The sequence below is a fragment of the Rattus norvegicus genome, chromosome 19 (genome assembly GCF_021556685.1).
Source record: "Rattus norvegicus strain SHRSP/BbbUtx chromosome 19, alternate assembly SHRSP_T2T, whole genome shotgun sequence".
NCBI lineage: Eukaryota > Metazoa > Chordata > Mammalia > Rodentia > Muridae > Rattus > Rattus norvegicus.
This window is the reverse complement of record NC_141552.1, coordinates 48,976,768-48,993,426: the sequence shown is the minus strand read 5'-3', so window position 1 is coordinate 48,993,426 and position 16,659 is coordinate 48,976,768. Positions and strand designations below refer to the sequence as shown.

General features: G+C 46.9%; 1 protein-coding gene across 2 annotated transcripts; it reads left to right on the top strand.

Moving 5' to 3' along the window:
- The first annotated feature begins 766 nt into the window (after positions 1-766).
- Dpep3 (dipeptidase 3) lies at positions 767-9,104 on the top strand. Of its 2 annotated transcripts, XM_087594972.1 has the most exons (11): positions 767-881; positions 3,537-3,839; positions 4,071-4,197; positions 4,637-4,766; positions 4,855-4,996; positions 5,275-5,344; positions 5,457-5,633; positions 6,502-6,586; positions 7,284-7,359; positions 7,845-7,980; positions 8,775-9,104. In XM_087594972.1, the coding sequence occupies exons 2-11, from the start codon at positions 3,562-3,564 to the stop codon at positions 9,018-9,020; spliced, it is 1,467 nt and encodes a 488-aa protein (XP_087451098.1). In that variant the 5' UTR covers positions 767-881; positions 3,537-3,561; the 3' UTR covers positions 9,021-9,104. The 2 variants fall into 2 exon arrangements, with proteins under 2 accessions (XP_087451098.1, NP_001008384.1); NM_001008383.1 differs by lacking the exon at positions 767-881 and having other exon boundaries at positions 3,447-3,839; positions 8,775-9,100.
- Positions 9,105-16,659: the final 7,555 nt, after the last annotated feature.

The window sequence follows — 16,659 nt, the reverse complement described above, 5'->3', positions numbered from 1 at the left end:
GGCACCTCCCTTATATTAAGGCTGGACAAGGCAACCCAGTAGGAGGAAAAGGGTCCCAAAAGCAGGCAAAAATATCAGAGATAGCCCCTGGTCCTACTATAAGATATCCCACAAGAACATGAAGCTACTTAATATATTCTGAAAACCTAGGTCAGACCCAGACAAGATCCCTAGTTGTCAGTTCAGTCTTGGTGAGCCCCTATCCCTAGTTGTATACAATTTTTTAAGGCAGAGTTGCTATGTATCCCTGGATAGCTTGTAGATCAACTTATAGACTAGACTTATTGGCTGGCCTCAAACTTGCTGGCCATCTTGCTTCAGAATCTAGAGGTCTGACATTAAAGATGCAGTCCATCATGTCCCTCTGTCTCATCCCATAGTTTCTGCATGACTCAAAGCTCACTGGCTGGCATACAATGGATCTCAATAAACTCTTAGTCAAAAAATAGATGGTGGGGTCAGCTAATGGATGAGCCACACTCATATAACATCTTGTCAGAAGTTTTCCCCTTTGCCTCAGACTCCATTTTGGCTTTGCTCTAACCTGTCAACCAGTAAGTTCTAATAGTGTTATCTTTACTTTTAAATTTTGATTTCTTTATTGTTTGGGTTTTGTTTGTTTTGAAACAAGGTTTATAGCCTGGCTTGGCCTATATTGTATAGTACATTGTATATTACATTCTATAGTATTACATTTTACAGTAGAGAATGCCCCCTAGTGCAAGACACTTTTCCTGACCCAGCCTTCTCATTGCTGCGATTATAGGTGTGAACTAACTTTGTGACTGTGTAGTTGCTGGAAAGGTGACACTGAGGTGAGCTCAGAAGATGAATTCCAAAAGCTGTGTGCACCTTCCTTGACTGTAGAAACAAAGGAAAAGGTGGGTGCCAGTGGGAACTAGATACTTATGGGGTCTTATGGTGCTGGGACTTAATCTTTTATTTTTTGGGAATAATCTTGCTATGTAATCCAGGCTGTCCTCAAACTTGTGACAATCCTTTTGCCTCAGCCTCCTGAGTGCTGGGATTATAGGCATATGCCAGCATATCCATTTTATGGGGCTGACTCTGCCCTGCAGGTAGAAATGCTCTGAATGCCAAGGCTAGTCTGTGACAGCCAAAAGACACTGGCAAGCAGAGCCATCTGCCACTTAGGAGAATATGAGAAGAGCTGGAACATTGGAAAGACAGCCCACCCTCCCCCTGCTGTAGTGTCTGTCTGCCTGCCTGTCTGTCTGTCTGGTGTGAGTGATTCTTTGGCAAGGAGTCTAAGCGATGTGATTTCAGGAGTTAAGGTCAGCCAGTACTACACAGAGAAAACCTGTCTTGAAAAAATAATAGGGTCTCAGGCTGGAGAAATGGCTCAGCAGTTAATAGCACTGACTGCTCTTCCAAAGGTCCTGAGTTCAATTTCCAGCAACCACATGGCGGCTCACAACCATCTCTGTAATGGGATCTGATGCCCTCTTCTGGTGTGTCTAAGACAGCAACAGTGTACTCATAAAAGAATATATATATATATATGTATATGTATATGTATGTGTATGTATGTATGTATGTATACATACAGGGTCACACATGCAGCCCTGGGTAGCCTGGAACTGTAGAATCAACTGGCCTCAAACTCAGAGATCCACCTGCTTCTGCCTCGTGAGTGCTGGGATTAAAGGCATGTGCCACTGCCAGATCTCATTTTTAAAACAAAGCCAGATGCAGTGGCATGCATCTGTAATCCCAGCACCCTTGCAGGAAGATGGGAGGCAGAGACAGAATCTCTGGCAAGCATTTGAGCCAGCTAGAAGAGTCTGAAGCATAACAACAGAAACAAAAGAGACCCTGCCTCGGCAAGGTGGAAGCTGAGAGCAGACTCCCCCGAAACTGGCCTCTGACCTCAATCTGAATGCCACAGCATGTAGGCACCCCACCCTAATCCTTCACATACATAGTGCTAATAATAAAATGAGATTTTAAAAAAAGAAAATGAAAAAGTTAAGTAAAATCTAGGGTATAATTTAGTGGTAGAGTAAGTGACCCTGGTCTACAGAGCAAGTTCCAGGACAGCCAGGGCTACACAGAGAAATCTGTCTCAGAAAGCAAAATAAATGTAAAATATCTAGACATAGAACTCAAACAGTTTGACTGGCACGGCAAGAGCCTGTACCCGCTGAGTCATCTTGATGGCCTTCATTTTCTTTGTGAGGACAGTAGAAATTTATTATTATTATTATTATTATTATTATTATTAATTATTATTTTATGTATAAGTGCTTCACCTGCACATTCACTTGCATACCAGAAGAGGGCACTAGATCCCACTCTAGGTGGTTGTGAGCCACTATGTGGTTGCTGGGAATTGAACTCAGGGTCTCTAGAAGAGAAGACAGTAGTCTTAACCGCTGAGCCATCTCTCCAACCCCAGAAATGTATTATGAAACGGTCTTAGTATATATTGAAAGAAATGTTCAGGGAGGGGTGGGGTACTTAGGAAAAGGAAATTAGGGGCTGGAGAGATGGCTCAGCGGTTAAGAGCACCCGACTGCTCTTCCAGAGGTCATGAGTTCAATTCCCAGCAACCACATGGTGGCTCACAACCATCTGTAAAGAGATCTGATGCCCTCTTCTGGTGTATCTGAAGACAGCTACAGTGTACTTAGATAGAATAAATAAATAAATCTTTAAAAGGAAAAGGAAATTAATAAAGATGCAGGTTTCTCAGAGAACAGGATCTTTCTCCATATAGTTCCGGCTGGCCTGGAACTCTGTGTAGCACAGGTTGGCTTTGAATGCTTTGACATCCTCCTGCATCAATCTTCCAAGTGTTGGAATTATGTGCACGAGTTACTACACATGACTTGATGGGTTTTGTTATTGTTTTCTTTTGATGTAGGGTATTGCTATGTTACCCAAGATGGCTACAAACTCACAGCCCGCCTTTGCCTTCTGACTTCTAGGATTATACATCCAGCAGTCTCTCTTCCGTTGGTGGTAGTGTATCCCCAGATGATAGTAGTATTACCGATAGAGAGAGTTCAGGAGTTCCAGGCCAGCCCAGGCAACATAACAAGACCTCACCTCAAAAACAAGGCTGAAACCTAACAAAACCCACACAGACCTATTTCACTCCTCTAAGCGGAACTTAGCATATCACAGAATATTTGACTTCACTGAGGGCACCAGCACTTTCAGACACATAGGTCTAGTGGGGGGGGGTGAGATTAGTTAGATTTCTGGGCCCCTCCCTGACTGTTGTTCCCCACTATTTGGCTCCTTCAACTCAGCCACAAACAGCAATGAGGTAGTTGATGCATGCTGCAAACAGAGACCCGCCAGGCCCAAGGGGGCGCCCTTTTGCTTGGGGAAACGGAAGGGCAGTGGCGCCCTCTAGCGACTGCGTTTGTAGGAGTGGAAAATTCCAGAGCGTCCGTTGCAGAGCAGGGTGACTGGAAGCCCTTACAAGCAAGGCGACGTCCTAGGGTACCCTGAATCGAAGGTCCGAACCCCATTGTCACCCTCTGCCCTATCCCTGCCCTTCTCAGGCTTTTGTGACCAAGACTGAGCAACATGCAACCCACGGGTCCTGAGGGTCCACGCGCGCTCAGCTTGAGGCCTCTGGGGCACCGGCTATCCCTGTTGGGGGTGTTACTTATAATTCCGTCACTATGGGTAACCTGCAACCAGACTACTCCGAGCCTCTCCAGTGCTCCGACCTCACCGGGAGCCTCCAGTGCCATGACCACTCCAGGCATTCCTAATGACACAACTACGTCAGGCGTGACCAGTGACCCTCGCCTTCGAGAGCAAGCACTGGCCCTGATGCGAGACTTCCCACTTGTGGATGGGTGCGTATATGCGGGTGTGAGGCATTGGGGGCTAAACTATACTATCTAGGAGCCCCACCACCACCACCACTATACACACACACACACACACACACACACACACACACACACACACACACCCCTACCTTCCCTTTTGCCATACACGGGTACCTCCCCTCCCTTTGACCCCATTGCCCATGGAACTGCCCTGCTCTGGAGGCCGTGTTCTCACACTAACCACAACATCTCCAGCCACAACGACCTGCCTCTGCTCCTGAGAGAACTTTTCCAGAACAAGCTGCAGGATGTGAATCTGCACAATTTCACCCGTGGCCAGACCAGCCTGGATAGGCTCAGGGATGGCCTTGTGGGTGCCCAGGTAACGCAGTGTCAGAATGATGGGAACGTTGGGACCACAGAAACCTGAGTAGGCCAGGCTCTCAAAAACTAGGCATTTAGAGCATGCAGTCCACCATTATGTAAGAGCATACAAAGGCTTTGAAGGTCAACACAGAAGAGCTATTTAGATGCTTGGGTTCAGTGGAAATACATATAAAATCCCTTGTGTGTGTGGGGGGGGTGGTGTTGCTGGACCCACAAAGGCTATGGTTAACATTGCCTGGGACATTCACACAGGATCATGGACAAACTGCAGCTGTGTGTCACTCGTCCACAGCAGGGACACAGGCTAGCAGGCTTAGTTATCATGAGGGTACTATGGAGAGCCATTGACTTAAATGGGTGCTGTGGGCGCTAAGGAAGGAATGGTAGGCCAAAAGCTTACTGGCCTCACTGTGGACCTCTGGACTCACTCCTAGTTCTGGTCAGCCTACATCCCATGCCAAACCCAGGATCGGGATGCCGTGCGCGTAGCCCTGGAGCAGATTGACCTCATCCGACGCATGTGTTCTGCTTACCCGGAGTTGGAGCTTGTGACCTCAGCTGATGGTGAGCCAACAAACATGGGTTTGACCCCAGTGGTTCTTTCCTTGGGATGCAGCCCTTTGATTCCTCCCCCTCCTGCCAACCTTTCTAGGTCTGAATAGCACTCAGAAGCTGGCCTGCCTCATTGGACTAGAGGGTGGTCACTCACTGGACACCAGCCTCGCTGTGCTGCGCAGTTTCTACGAGCTAGGAGTCCGCTACCTGACACTTACCTTCACGTGCAGCACACCCTGGTGAGCACAGTGCCTGGCTGGGTGGCCTGTCAGACGTGTGGCGAAGGAGAACGGTGTGGTGAGGCCCTTCCTGGCATGGGCCTGACAAAGGAAGTGAAGTTAAAGCGACCCTTTTGGGGAGGCTGGACAGAGGCTGGACTCCTCGCTGGTTCCTCACACTTCCAGAAAGTAGCTGAGCCCGGTTCTCATCTGTTCTAGATGTAGGATGGAAAAACAGAGCCCCAGTCACTGATAGCCAAGCTATAAGCCAGCAAGATTTGTTTTCTCTTGTCTTGCAGGGCAGAAAGTGCCACGAAATTCAGACACCATTTCTACACCAACATCAGCGGGTTGACGAGCTTTGGAGAGGTGACGGTTCTAGCATGTCCCCTCTCCTCTACCCTGTATGTCCTACAGATACCTGAACACCCTTTGCTCCCTGACACACTCTTCTCCCTCCCAAACCCAATTGTCCCTGCAGAAAGTAGTGGAAGAAATGAACCGCATAGGTATGATGATAGATTTGTCCCACGCCTCAGACACCTTAGTGAAGCAAACCCTGGAGGCGTCTCGGGCTCCTGTGATCTTCTCCCATTCAGCGGCTAGATCAGTGTGTGACAACTTGCTGAATGTTCCTGATGACATACTGCAGCTTCTGGTAAGTGGAGTGGCCACCTAGAACCCTCGAACCAAGGACTAAATTCACTTTATCTAGACCAGCAACTCTCAACCTTGGATCGAGACCCCTTTGGCAAATCTCTGTCTCCAAAAGTATTTATATTATGATCTACAACAGTAGCAAAATTATGCTATCTCTTGCTATTGCATAAAGTAGTAATGAAAATAATTTTATGGCCAGGGGCCACAGCACGAGGAACTGAATTAGGAAGGTCAAGAACAACCCATCTAACCTGTCTATCCCCCTTCCCACCCAGACAGGGTTTCTCTATGTAGCCCAGGCTGTCCTTGAACTCAGAGGCCTACCTGTTTCTGCCTCTCAAGTGCTGGGATTAGGACTTATCTAGAGGGCCTTGAAGCCAGGCATAGTGGCACATGCCAGGAATCCAAATACTTGAGAGGTTGAGGCAGGAAGATCATGCTCCTGCCTCATGAGGCAGGAGGTCGAAGCTAGCCTGGGCTACTTGTCAAGGCCCTGTCTCAAAATTCTAAAAGGGATAAAGAGGAAGATTCCTGTTTGTTTGTTTGTTTGTTTGAGATAGGGCATCTTGCATAAATCAGCCTGCCCTGGGCCTCATAATTCTGCCTCAGCCTCCTAAGGCTGGGCTTACAGGCACGTGCCACCATGTCTGGGAGGAGGTACTTGACCCCAAGTAGCAGGCTGGTTAAGCCTCCTCCATCTCCGAAATGCAGGCCCAAATCCATTTCAGAGGCCTCCAAACCCAAGAGAAAAGGTTCTTTCAGCACCTGCTGGATTGCTGTCGTTCAAGGGTCCCCACAGCAAGGGAACCAAGCACATTATCAGTCCAGATAGGCTGGACTGACTGCCTCTTTGTCTGTCCCTGTAGAAGAAGAATGGTGGCATTGTGATGGTGACACTGTCCATGGGGGTGCTGCAGTGCAGTCTGCTTGCTAATGTGTCCACTGTAGCAGGTAAGTCCCACCTCAACTTCTCTTAATTAAAAAAAAAAAAGTTTGTGTTTTGTTTTCCCCTGTATATATGTCTGTGTATCATGTGCATCCCTGGTGCCCCATGGAGGTCTCCAGGACAGAAGATGTCACCTCCCTTGGAATTAGAGTTAGAGATAGTTGTAAGCCACTATGTGGGTGCTGGGCATTGAACCTGGGTCCTCTGGAAGGGCAGCCAATGCTTTTAACCACTGAGCCATCTCTCCAACCCTGCTGCACCCACACCTCAACTCTTCACAGTTCCAACTTGAACTGTAGCCACCAGGGCTCTCAGACAGCTCTTAAAATCTAGCACATGCTGCACAATGGCAGACCTTCCAGGGACCTTAAACTCAGCTTGGCACTGCCACCTGGATGTCAGACTAGTCAGTGCTGATGGGTTTGACACCTCTAAGTTCCATTTTTGCTCTCAATCTTTGAACCACAGTTAATTCCCACACCTTTAGACAGGTCAGGCAGAGCCCTCACAAGGTCTTCAGGGAACCTAGGGGAAAGGAAAGGTCTAATCAAGCCTTGTCTCAGTTCTTACCACATTCAGATTTATACACATGTAGGACTCCTGCATGAGCAGCTGCCACAGCCAGGAGGGCGGGGGAACTGGCCAGGACCAAATTTCCTCAGATTAGAAATGTCCCCAATTGCTAATTCTTCTACTTTCTAGATCATTTTGACCACATCAGGACAGTCATTGGATCTGAATTCATTGGGATTGGTGGAAGCTATGATGGGTCTGGAAGGTATTTCCCCTGGGTTTATCTTGGGCTAGGCTGTAGCACCAAATCTCTTAGCCTCAGTTTCCCCATCCAAAAGACTGATCGTCCTTCAGACCTCACCTACAAGTTCTGGTCTTCCAGCCCCCACCCCCACGTCCTCACCCCTGCCTCCTCTCCCCATTCCCAGGTAAACAGGAATTCCATTCGTGTACCACGCCCTTGCCCAGAAGATCTGTGTGGGTATAGCCACAGGTTGAATCCATCCTTTCTAACGTGTTCACTAATCTAAAGAATTTAGCCCTTAGTTTTAGTCATATATGCCTGGGGCTGGTGGGACAGCAGGTTCTAGACCAGGATTAAGATCGAGGTCTCGGGGCTGGGGATTTAGCTCAGTGGTAGAGCGCTTACCTAGGAAGCGCAAGGCCCTGGGTTCGGTCCCCAGCTCCGAAAAAAAGAACCAAAAAAAAAAAAAAAAAAAGACCGAGGTCTCAGGGTGGCTATCTGCACAGGTTCCCTCAGGGGCTGGAGGATGTGTCTACATACCCAGTGCTCTTAGAGGAGTTGCTGAGACGAGGCTGGGGTGAACAAGAGCTTCAAGGTGTCCTTCGAGGAAACCTGCTTCGGGTCTTCAGACAAGTGGAACAGGTACACGAGTTATGGAGAAAGGATAGTCAGGCCTCTCTAAAAGAAGAGAATTGATAGAGATTATATGGAGTGTTAACTGGCAGAGGTCCGGGGTAGTTTAACAATGGCTGTCTCTTGATGGAAGGCCAAGAATGGAGTAGCTGCTCAGTCCACACGACTGGATAACTCGGCAGTCCCAAACCAGTGCTAGAGTCCTAGAGGGTTCCTGGAAAGCTGTTGGTCTTCAGTCAGTATCCATCAGAATCCCAAAGAAGTAGGTTTTAATACTACTTAGGAATACAGGAGACAGGATAAATGAACCTTCCACGGAGAAAGAGGACAAGCAGGCAAAAGGCCAAAGCCTCCTTCTTCCATGTCTTTTTATTTGGGCAGCTATCAGGTGTAGATCCTGCTACCTCAAGAAAATAGTTGGCTGTCCTGGTGCACTTGGACACTTGGGAGGTGGAAGCGGGTGGATCTCTGAGTTTGAGGCTAGCCTGGGCGTTGGTGACACTAATCCACGCCCCTCGGCACTCAGGAGGCAGAGGCAGGCAGAGCTCTGAGTTCCAGGAAGAGAGTGAGTTCTAAGACAGCCAGGACTATACAGAGAAACCCTGTCTAAAAAAAAAGAAACAAGAGAGAGAGAAAGAGAGAGGGAGAGGGAGAGGGAGAGAGAGAAAGAAAGAGAGAGAGAGAAAAGCTCACAGCTGTTTGGGAGTTTTAGTTGATTACAGATTACAGGTTTGTTAAGCTACAATCAGATGGGGGCTCACTGATATGTTGTTGGGTGTCTTAGTGTTGACTCCCTCCCCCAGGTGAGAGAAAAAAGCCTTGGGCAGAGCCCTGTGGAGGTCGTGTTCCCAGAGAGGCAACAGAGCAGCACCTGCCACTCCCACCTGCTGCCTCAGTCTCAGGACGCACACTTGAAGGTGACCAAGCTGCCAAGTAGCCAGGTGCTCCAGAGGGCCTCCAAAGCCCCGCCATGCCCCTTGCTAGGCCTCGTGGCTGCTGTCACCTCCCCAGCCTTCACCCTTTGGCTTTGTTGCTCTGGCCACAGGTGAGTTTAGCAAAACCCACACCGTTCCCCTCCTCACTGCCCAGGCCCCAGCTTATGTTAAGAATAAATACCTGAAACACCAGGCCAAGTGCATGCATCCTCGTCCTCACTCTTCACTGGGATTTGGGCCGGGAGGATTCTTGGTGAGAGAACTCACAGAGCGCATAGAACAGTGTAACAGAGCTCACCACCACAGTGAATGTGTTCCCAGTGAAAGGCTGTATTTGTTGTTGTTGTTTGGTTTACAAGTTTTTTATCTTGTTTTGGAGTTACGAGGAGTCTGTGTTGTCCAGACTGGCCTGGAACTCATGGATTCAAGTGATCCCCCTGTCTCTGCCATCCAAGGACTAGAATTTCAAGCCTAAGCCTGTACCTAGCTTTCCTTGCTCCATATAAGAATCAGTTTGGGGCTGGAGAGATGGCTCAGTGGTTAAGAGCACTGACTGCTCTTCCAGAGGTCCTGAGTTCAAATCCCAGCAACCACATGGTGGCTCGCAACCATCTGTAATGAGATCTGATGCCCTCTTCTGGTGTGGATGAAGACAGCTACAGTGCACTTATACATAATAAATAAATAAAACTTTAAAAAAAAAACAAAAAGAGTTCTTGCTGCTGTTGCTAAGGAGGACATGGGTTTGGTTCCCAGCACCCACATGTTGGCTTCTTTACTCTTGTGGTTTCCTCAGGTGCCCGGCATGCTCATGGTGCAGACACACATGAAGGTAAAACAGTCATACACATAATTTTTTCTTTTTTGAGATGGGGCCTCACTGTGTAACTCTGCTGGCCTGGTGTTCTCTGTGCAGTCCAGGTGACCTTAAACTTAGAGATTCTCCTGCCTCTGCTCCCTAAGTACTGGAACTGTAGGTGCGTCTCACCATGCCTGGCAAATACATTTTTAAAAGCAGAGCTGAACGTAGTAGCACTTACCTTTAATGCCAGCACTCAGGAAGCAGAGGCAGGTAGATCTTTGTGAGTTCAAGCCAGCCTGGTCTACTTAGCAAGATCCAGGAAAGCCAAGGTTACAAAGAGAGACCCTATCTCATGTCTCATAAAAACAAACAAAAAAAATGCCTTTAATCCCAGCACATGGAAGGCAGAGGCAGACGGACCTTGGTAAGTCTGGTCAGCTTGGTCTATGTAATGAGTTCCAGGATAGCCGTGGCTATTATATAAAAAATTTCTGTCTTGAAAAAGAAATGAAAACAAAGGTGGGTGAGAGATGGCTTCTTCCTAGAGGTCCTGAGTTCCAGCAACCACAAGGTGGCTCACAACCATCTGTAATGGGATCCGATGCCCTCTTCTGGTGTGTCTGAGGACAGCTATAGTGTACTTACATATAATAAATATTTTAAAAAATTTAAAAACCAGGGGTTGGGGATTTAGCTCAGTGGTAGAGTGTTTGCCTAGCAAGCGCAAGGCCCTGGGTTCGGTCCCCAGCTCCAAAAAAAAAGAAAGAAAAAAAAAATTAAAAACCAGATGTGTACACCTTTAACCCCAGCACTCAGGAGGCAGGCAGAGCTATGTGAGTTTGAGGACAGCCTGGTCTACAATGAAGCAAATTGCAAATTTCAGGACAGCCAGGCTATACAGACCCTATCTCAAAAAAAAAAAAAAAAAAAAAAAAGTCAAGACAGGGCTGGCAAGATGACTCATTCTCATCAGGTACAGAACAAGTCTGGAGACTTGAGCCTGATCCCCAGAACTCGTGTAAAGGCAAAAGGAGAGAACTGACTCCCCAAAGTTGTCTTTGAACTCCACACTTGCAGTGTGTGCCATGCATGCACACCATACAGGCACACACCATACATACCTGCTACAGACTTTTAAAAGGTGTTTGAATAGAAATATCACAAGGAAAGAAATAAAGATTTCAAGGAACCACATAAAAAGGTATTAGTCATGAGGGAACTGCAAGATGAAACTTCTAAATTACTGGGGTTGTAGAGCATAAGAGGGCTTAGTTTGCATGGGTGAGGCCATGGGCTGAGGCCCCAACACCAAAAAAAACAAAAACAAAAAACCCAGTGTCTTGGTTGCTGCTCTACTGCTGTGAAGAGACACCACGACCAAGGCAACTCTTATAGGACAAAGCGTTTAATTGAGGGCTTGCTTACAGTCTAGAGTGAGTCCATCAACATCATGGCGGAAAGCAGCCAGGCCTGGCGCTGGAACAATTGCTGAGAGCTTTACATCCTGATCTGCACGCAGCCAGCAGAGACAGTGAGACCCGGCCTGAGTTTTTTAAACCTCTATGCCCACCTCCAGAGACACACCTCATTCTTTGAAAAATAGTTCTCCTCTCTGGGGCCATTCTCCTTCGCGCCACACCTTGAAGCTTCCTGCTTCAGTTTACTGACCCACCCCCACCCGCGGAGAGCCTTTTCTTTCCTTTTTTTTTTTTTCTTTTTCTTTTTTAATTTTAGTTATTTACTTCATGTATGTGAGTACATTGTTGCTGTCTTCAGACACACCAGAAGAGGGCATCAGATCCCATTACAGATGGTTGTGAGCCACCATGTGGTTGCTGGGAATTGAACTCAGGACCTCTGGAAGAGCAGCCAATCTCTCAGGCCTTTCCTTTCTTTCTTTCTTCTTTTTTTTTTTTTTTTTTTGGTTCTATTTTTCGGAGCTGGGGACCGAACCAAGGGCCTTGCGCTTCTTAGGTAAGCGCTCTACCACTGAGCTAAATCCCCAGCCCCAGGCCTTTCCTTTCTTAATACATTTCTATTCCTAAACTAACAAACCCTTATGTTGAAGATGCCTAGGATCTAACACTTTAAAACCTTGCATATCACACTGGGTGGTGGGGGCACTTAGGAGGCACTCTCTCTCCCCAGCACTCCAGAGGCAGGTACATCTCTGTGAGTTCAAGGTCAACCTAATCTACAGAAAGAGTTCCAGAGACAAACCCTGTCTCAAACAAACAAAACAAAAAAACAGAACCAAGACTCTTTTATATCTCTGCTTTCTTTTAAACATGCATTAACACCCTCATTCCAGGCCAGGGATATCTCAAACAGTCTCGATTCTGCTGGTCTTTTGATTCCTTCTGTCTTTGGACCACTGACTTGTCAGTGACAGCAGGAGTGGTCCTGTAGGCCCTGCCAGCCACTGTTCTCATGCAGGAACCATAGTTTCAGTTGCCATGGTTGGTCTTGCCACAGAAGGCGTGAGTGTGCTTGGCTTGCTGGCCCATTTCAAGTTGTGTTACTGTTTTGGAGAAGGAGGTGTTACACCGGGTCCCCTACATCCTGAAGATCTTGGCCTTATTGATTTGTACCACACCTACTTATATAAATTTTCAGGTTTTCCTTATAGCTAGAGCAAATTCTTTATTGAGGTAAACTCTATATACTATGAAGTTAACTATGCAGAAGACCAATTCAGAGCTGGGGAGATGGGTCAGTGAGTAAAATGTCTAGCTGAATCAGAGAGCTTTGGGTTCAAGGAGAGACCTAGTCTCAAAAACAAAACAAAACAAAACAAAACAAACAAAAAAAAAAAAAACATGGATCAGGGTCTGGGGAAAGGGTCACAGGTGACATGTCAGGCCACGAAGGTGGTAAAAGAGGCCCCTGAAACAGCTCAAGAAGTAGGCTACTCAGAGATGGATGGGGAAGTCTTTCGAGTAAAAATGAAAGGGGAACAGAAGCAATTCAAGAACTAACAGCCAAGGCTGCCAGGAAGGGCCGTGGCTACACATGTAATAAAGAAACCTGGAATAGAGAGCTGGAGAGATGGCTCAGTGGTTAAGAGCACTGACTGCTCTTCCAGAGGTTCTGAGTTCAATTCCCAGCAACCACATGGTGGCTCACAACCATCTGTAATGGGATCTGATGCCCTCTTCTGGTGTGTCTTAAGATAGCTACAGTGTACTTATATACATTAAATGAATGAATGAATGAATAAATAAATCCCTAAAAGAAAGGAAGGGAGAAGTCCAGAGAGAAAGTACTGAGGTGGTGGTAACTGTCTTCCATTCCTATTTAAACATCTGTATTCCCTGTCATACGATCTTTTGCCACCTATAGCTATACCTATAGGGATTTAATCCCAGCACACACACAAAAAAAGGAAAGGTTGAGATGGGTTGACTAGTAAGCCCCAAGGTTCTCTGTCTAACTCCCTATTACTGAGATTACAAGTTTATTTATTTTTTAAATGTTCGTGTGTGTGTTTGCATAGTGAGTTTATGTGTACCACATTTATGTCACAGTCCACAGAAGCCAGAAGAGGCCATCTATCCCCTGAAACTGGAGTTACAGACAGACAGCGGTGAGCCACCATGTGGTGCTGGGAACACAAGCCAGGTCCTTAGCAAGAGGAGGTACTCTTAACTGCAGAGCCATCCCTCTAGCCACTATCTTTTTTTTTTTTTTTTTTTTTGGTTCTTTTTTTCGGAGCTGGGGACCGAACCCAGGGCCTTGCGCTTCCTAGGCAAGCGCTCTACCACTGAGCTAAATCCCCAACCCCCCCCTTTTTTTTTTAAATATAGGATTCTTGGGGTTAAATCAGGTTTTCGTGTTTGCAAGGTGTATTTGTTGATTTCCTCCATGCTGTGATTAAATCCCAGACAGAAACAGTTTAAGGAAAGAGGCATTTACTTTGGGTCACAGTTTCAGAGCTCAGTCTATCATGACAAGGAAGTCACCAGAGTTGGAGCTTGAGGCAGCTGGTCCCAATGCTTCTTCAGTCAGGAATCAGACAAAATTAATGCTAGTTTTCAACTTGCTTTCTTTTTTACACAGCCCAGAACCAAAGCTCAGTGATTGGCGGCTCTGCACAATTAACGTGGGTCTCTGCATTGCAATTGTCCCAGACTAGCTCCTCACAGGCAAGCCTAGAGGATATTCTAACATAGAGAATCTGTCAGTGTGCCCAGAGGCTCACTTCCAAAGTGATTCTCTAATGAGTCTAATGAGTGCTTGCCTCATTGGACCCTAAATGTTCAATGAGGCAAGCACTTTAGAACTGAGCTATTTCCCCAGAGCCCCCAGTGGCTTTTGGTAAAATCACACTTTGGGGTTGGGGATTTAGCTCAGTGGTAGAGTGCTTGCCTAGCAAGGGCAAGGCCCTGGGTTCGGTCCCCAGCTCCGAAAAAAAGAAAAAAGAAAACCTACCTTTACACAGTTACTATTTCCTTCCTTCATCCCCACTCAACACCAATCTGATTTTTGTCTCTGTGGAGTCTCCCGTTTCTTACAGTGGGAATCTCATGCTCTGTGACTCATGTCTGGCTTCTCTACCACAACGATTGTGGGCTCCATCCCCATTGGGCTTTTCCTTGGCTGGTTGTTTGTTTTGGTTTTGAGACAAGGTCTCATATGTCCCATTTCAGCTTCAAACTCCCTATGTAGTGAAGGGTAACTTTGAACTTCTGATCCTCCTGCCTCTACCTCTGGCCTAAGCACTGAGATTATATGGATGGGGAAGCACAGTACTTTTTACATCCCGTTTTCTGTAGAAAAGCACTCTAACGACTGAACTACATCTTGAGTGAGCCTCTCTTTTTGCTTTTGCTTTAGTTTTTAGACAGGGATTGTACATAGCCCAGGCTGTCCTCACACTCATCCTCTTACCTCTGCTGAGTTCCAGGAGTGCAGCGTGGCCCACAATGCTCAAACTTTTCTCTATTTTAATTTCATTTACTGGAATTGTTAATAATCAGATGTTAGGATTTCTGTTGCAATCTTCTGTCTCTTTCCCTCTGTCTGCCTGGAACTTACTATATATAGACCTGCCTCTGCCTCTCTAGTGCTGGAGAAATGGCCGGATACTTAAGAGCCCTTGTAGAGGGGCTGGAGAGATGGCTCAGCGGTTGAGAGCACTGACTGCTCTTCCTAAAGGTCCTGAGTTCAAATCCCAGCAACCACATGGTGGCTCACAACCATCTGTAATGAGATCTGATGCCCTCTTCTGGTGTGTCTGAAGACAGTTATAGTGTACTTACACATAAAATAAATAAATAAATATTTTAAAAAAAGAGCCCTTGTAGATACTTGCTAAGCACCGGAGTTCAGCTCCCAATGCACATCAGATAACTCACAACTACCTGTAACTGCAGCTCCAGGGGAATTGACACCTTTGACTTTCCAGGGCACCTGAACTCACCTGCACACACTCACACAGAAACATAGTTAAAAAGAAAACATCCAGGCAATGTGGTACACATCTTTTATTCTAGCACCTCAGAGGCTGGGGCAGGAGAATCACTTGTGAGGCTAGCCTGGTCTACATAGAGATCAAAGCCAGCCAGGGCTACATAGTGAGACTGTCTAGGGGGGAAAAAGCAAAAAAAAAAAAAAAAAAAAAAGAAGAAAGAAAAGAACTCTTAAAAAAGAAAGAAAAGATGGGTATCTTCGTGCCTGGGGTGTGTGTGTGTGTGTGTGTGTGTGTGTGTGTGTGTGTGTGAACTTCAGGTCAAAGTAGGCCAAAGGTCAACTTCAGGTGTTGTTCCTCAGTAGCCACCCACTTTTTTGTTTGTTTGCTTGTTTGGTCTTGGTTTTTGGTTTGACTGGGAAAATGTATTTAGTTATACCTTGCATTTCTTATATTTTTATTATTTATTACTTATAGCTTATGTTTCTTATATTTCTGCTTGCTCATTTTATTTATTTTTTTTTCTTTTTTCTTTTTTTTCGGAGCTGGGGACCGAATCCAGGGCCTTGTGCTCGCTAGGCAAGAGCTCTACCGCTGAGCTAAATCCCCAACCCCTCATTTTATTTTTTAAATTTAAAGGTTGTGTGTGTGTGTGTGTGTGTGTGTGTGTGTGTGTGTGTGTGTGTGTGTACCCCGGTCTGAAGAGGCCAGAGGGCATCAGATTCCCTGGAGTTGGAGTTACATGCAGTCCTGAGCTACCTGATGTGGGTGCTGGGAACTCGGGTCTGCTGCAGGAACAAACGCTGGTAAGCACTGAGCCTTCTATACATAGGAGACGCAGAGGGGAGAGTGCAGCTGGGAAGCAGTTAATGGTGCCAGAAGGAGAGGGAGGCCGGGAAGAGCCCAGAAGAGCTGACTGGGAAGGGTTAGCTGTGGAGCTGCTCCAGGGAGGTCCAAGCCGACCGGCCCACCCAGGCAGTTGGTTCTGGGAGGTGGCGGCAGAGGGCGCGGATCCTAGAGTCAACCCCAGTTCTAAAGACAAAGCCAGAAAGAGGGAAAGAAAGGAGAGAGACCAGAAAGATGAGCCCTGGGGCTTTCTGATAGGAAGGAAGACGGGAGGGGGGTGGGGAGGCCAAAAGAACAACTCGAAAGATAAAAATTGTCAAGTAAAGGCGACTAGATAAGTTATCTGAGTGTGAAAGAAGTTAGCACCAAGAAAGGCAAGAACTTGGGTGCAGGAACCACAAGAGGTGAGGCTATGAAGGAGCAAGTTCAAATGAGATAGCTGGGTCGAGGAGGCAGCGAACTCCTCCAGGAGGGGACTACAGTCTTCAACCACCATCTACGGGAGAGGCTGCAGCGAGCAGGACTGAGGGCAGAGGCTGTAGGTTCGTGACGACTTGATTACCAAAGTCCTGGAGAAGTGTTAGAAAGTAACGATGGAAATGGAGGAGCGTGTACGTAGGGGTGATGAAAGACTGTAGAGGGTTTGGGGTGGACACTGAGACATTGGGCAGGCTCGGCTAGCTTTCCCGCTAAAT

Bases quoted from the DNA above. Each gene is read 5' to 3' on its own strand.
- Dpep3 (XM_087594972.1), top strand. From the start codon at position 3,562: ATGCAACCCACGGGTCCTGAGGGTCCACGCGCGCTCAGCTTGAGGCCT. The intron at 7,360-7,844 runs GTATTTCCCCTG...CTATCTGCACAG, and splicing joins AGCTATGATGGGTCTGGAAG to GTTCCCTCAGGGGCTGGAGG. The intron at 7,981-8,774 runs GTACACGAGTTA...TCCCTCCCCCAG, and splicing joins TCTTCAGACAAGTGGAACAG to GTGAGAGAAAAAAGCCTTGG.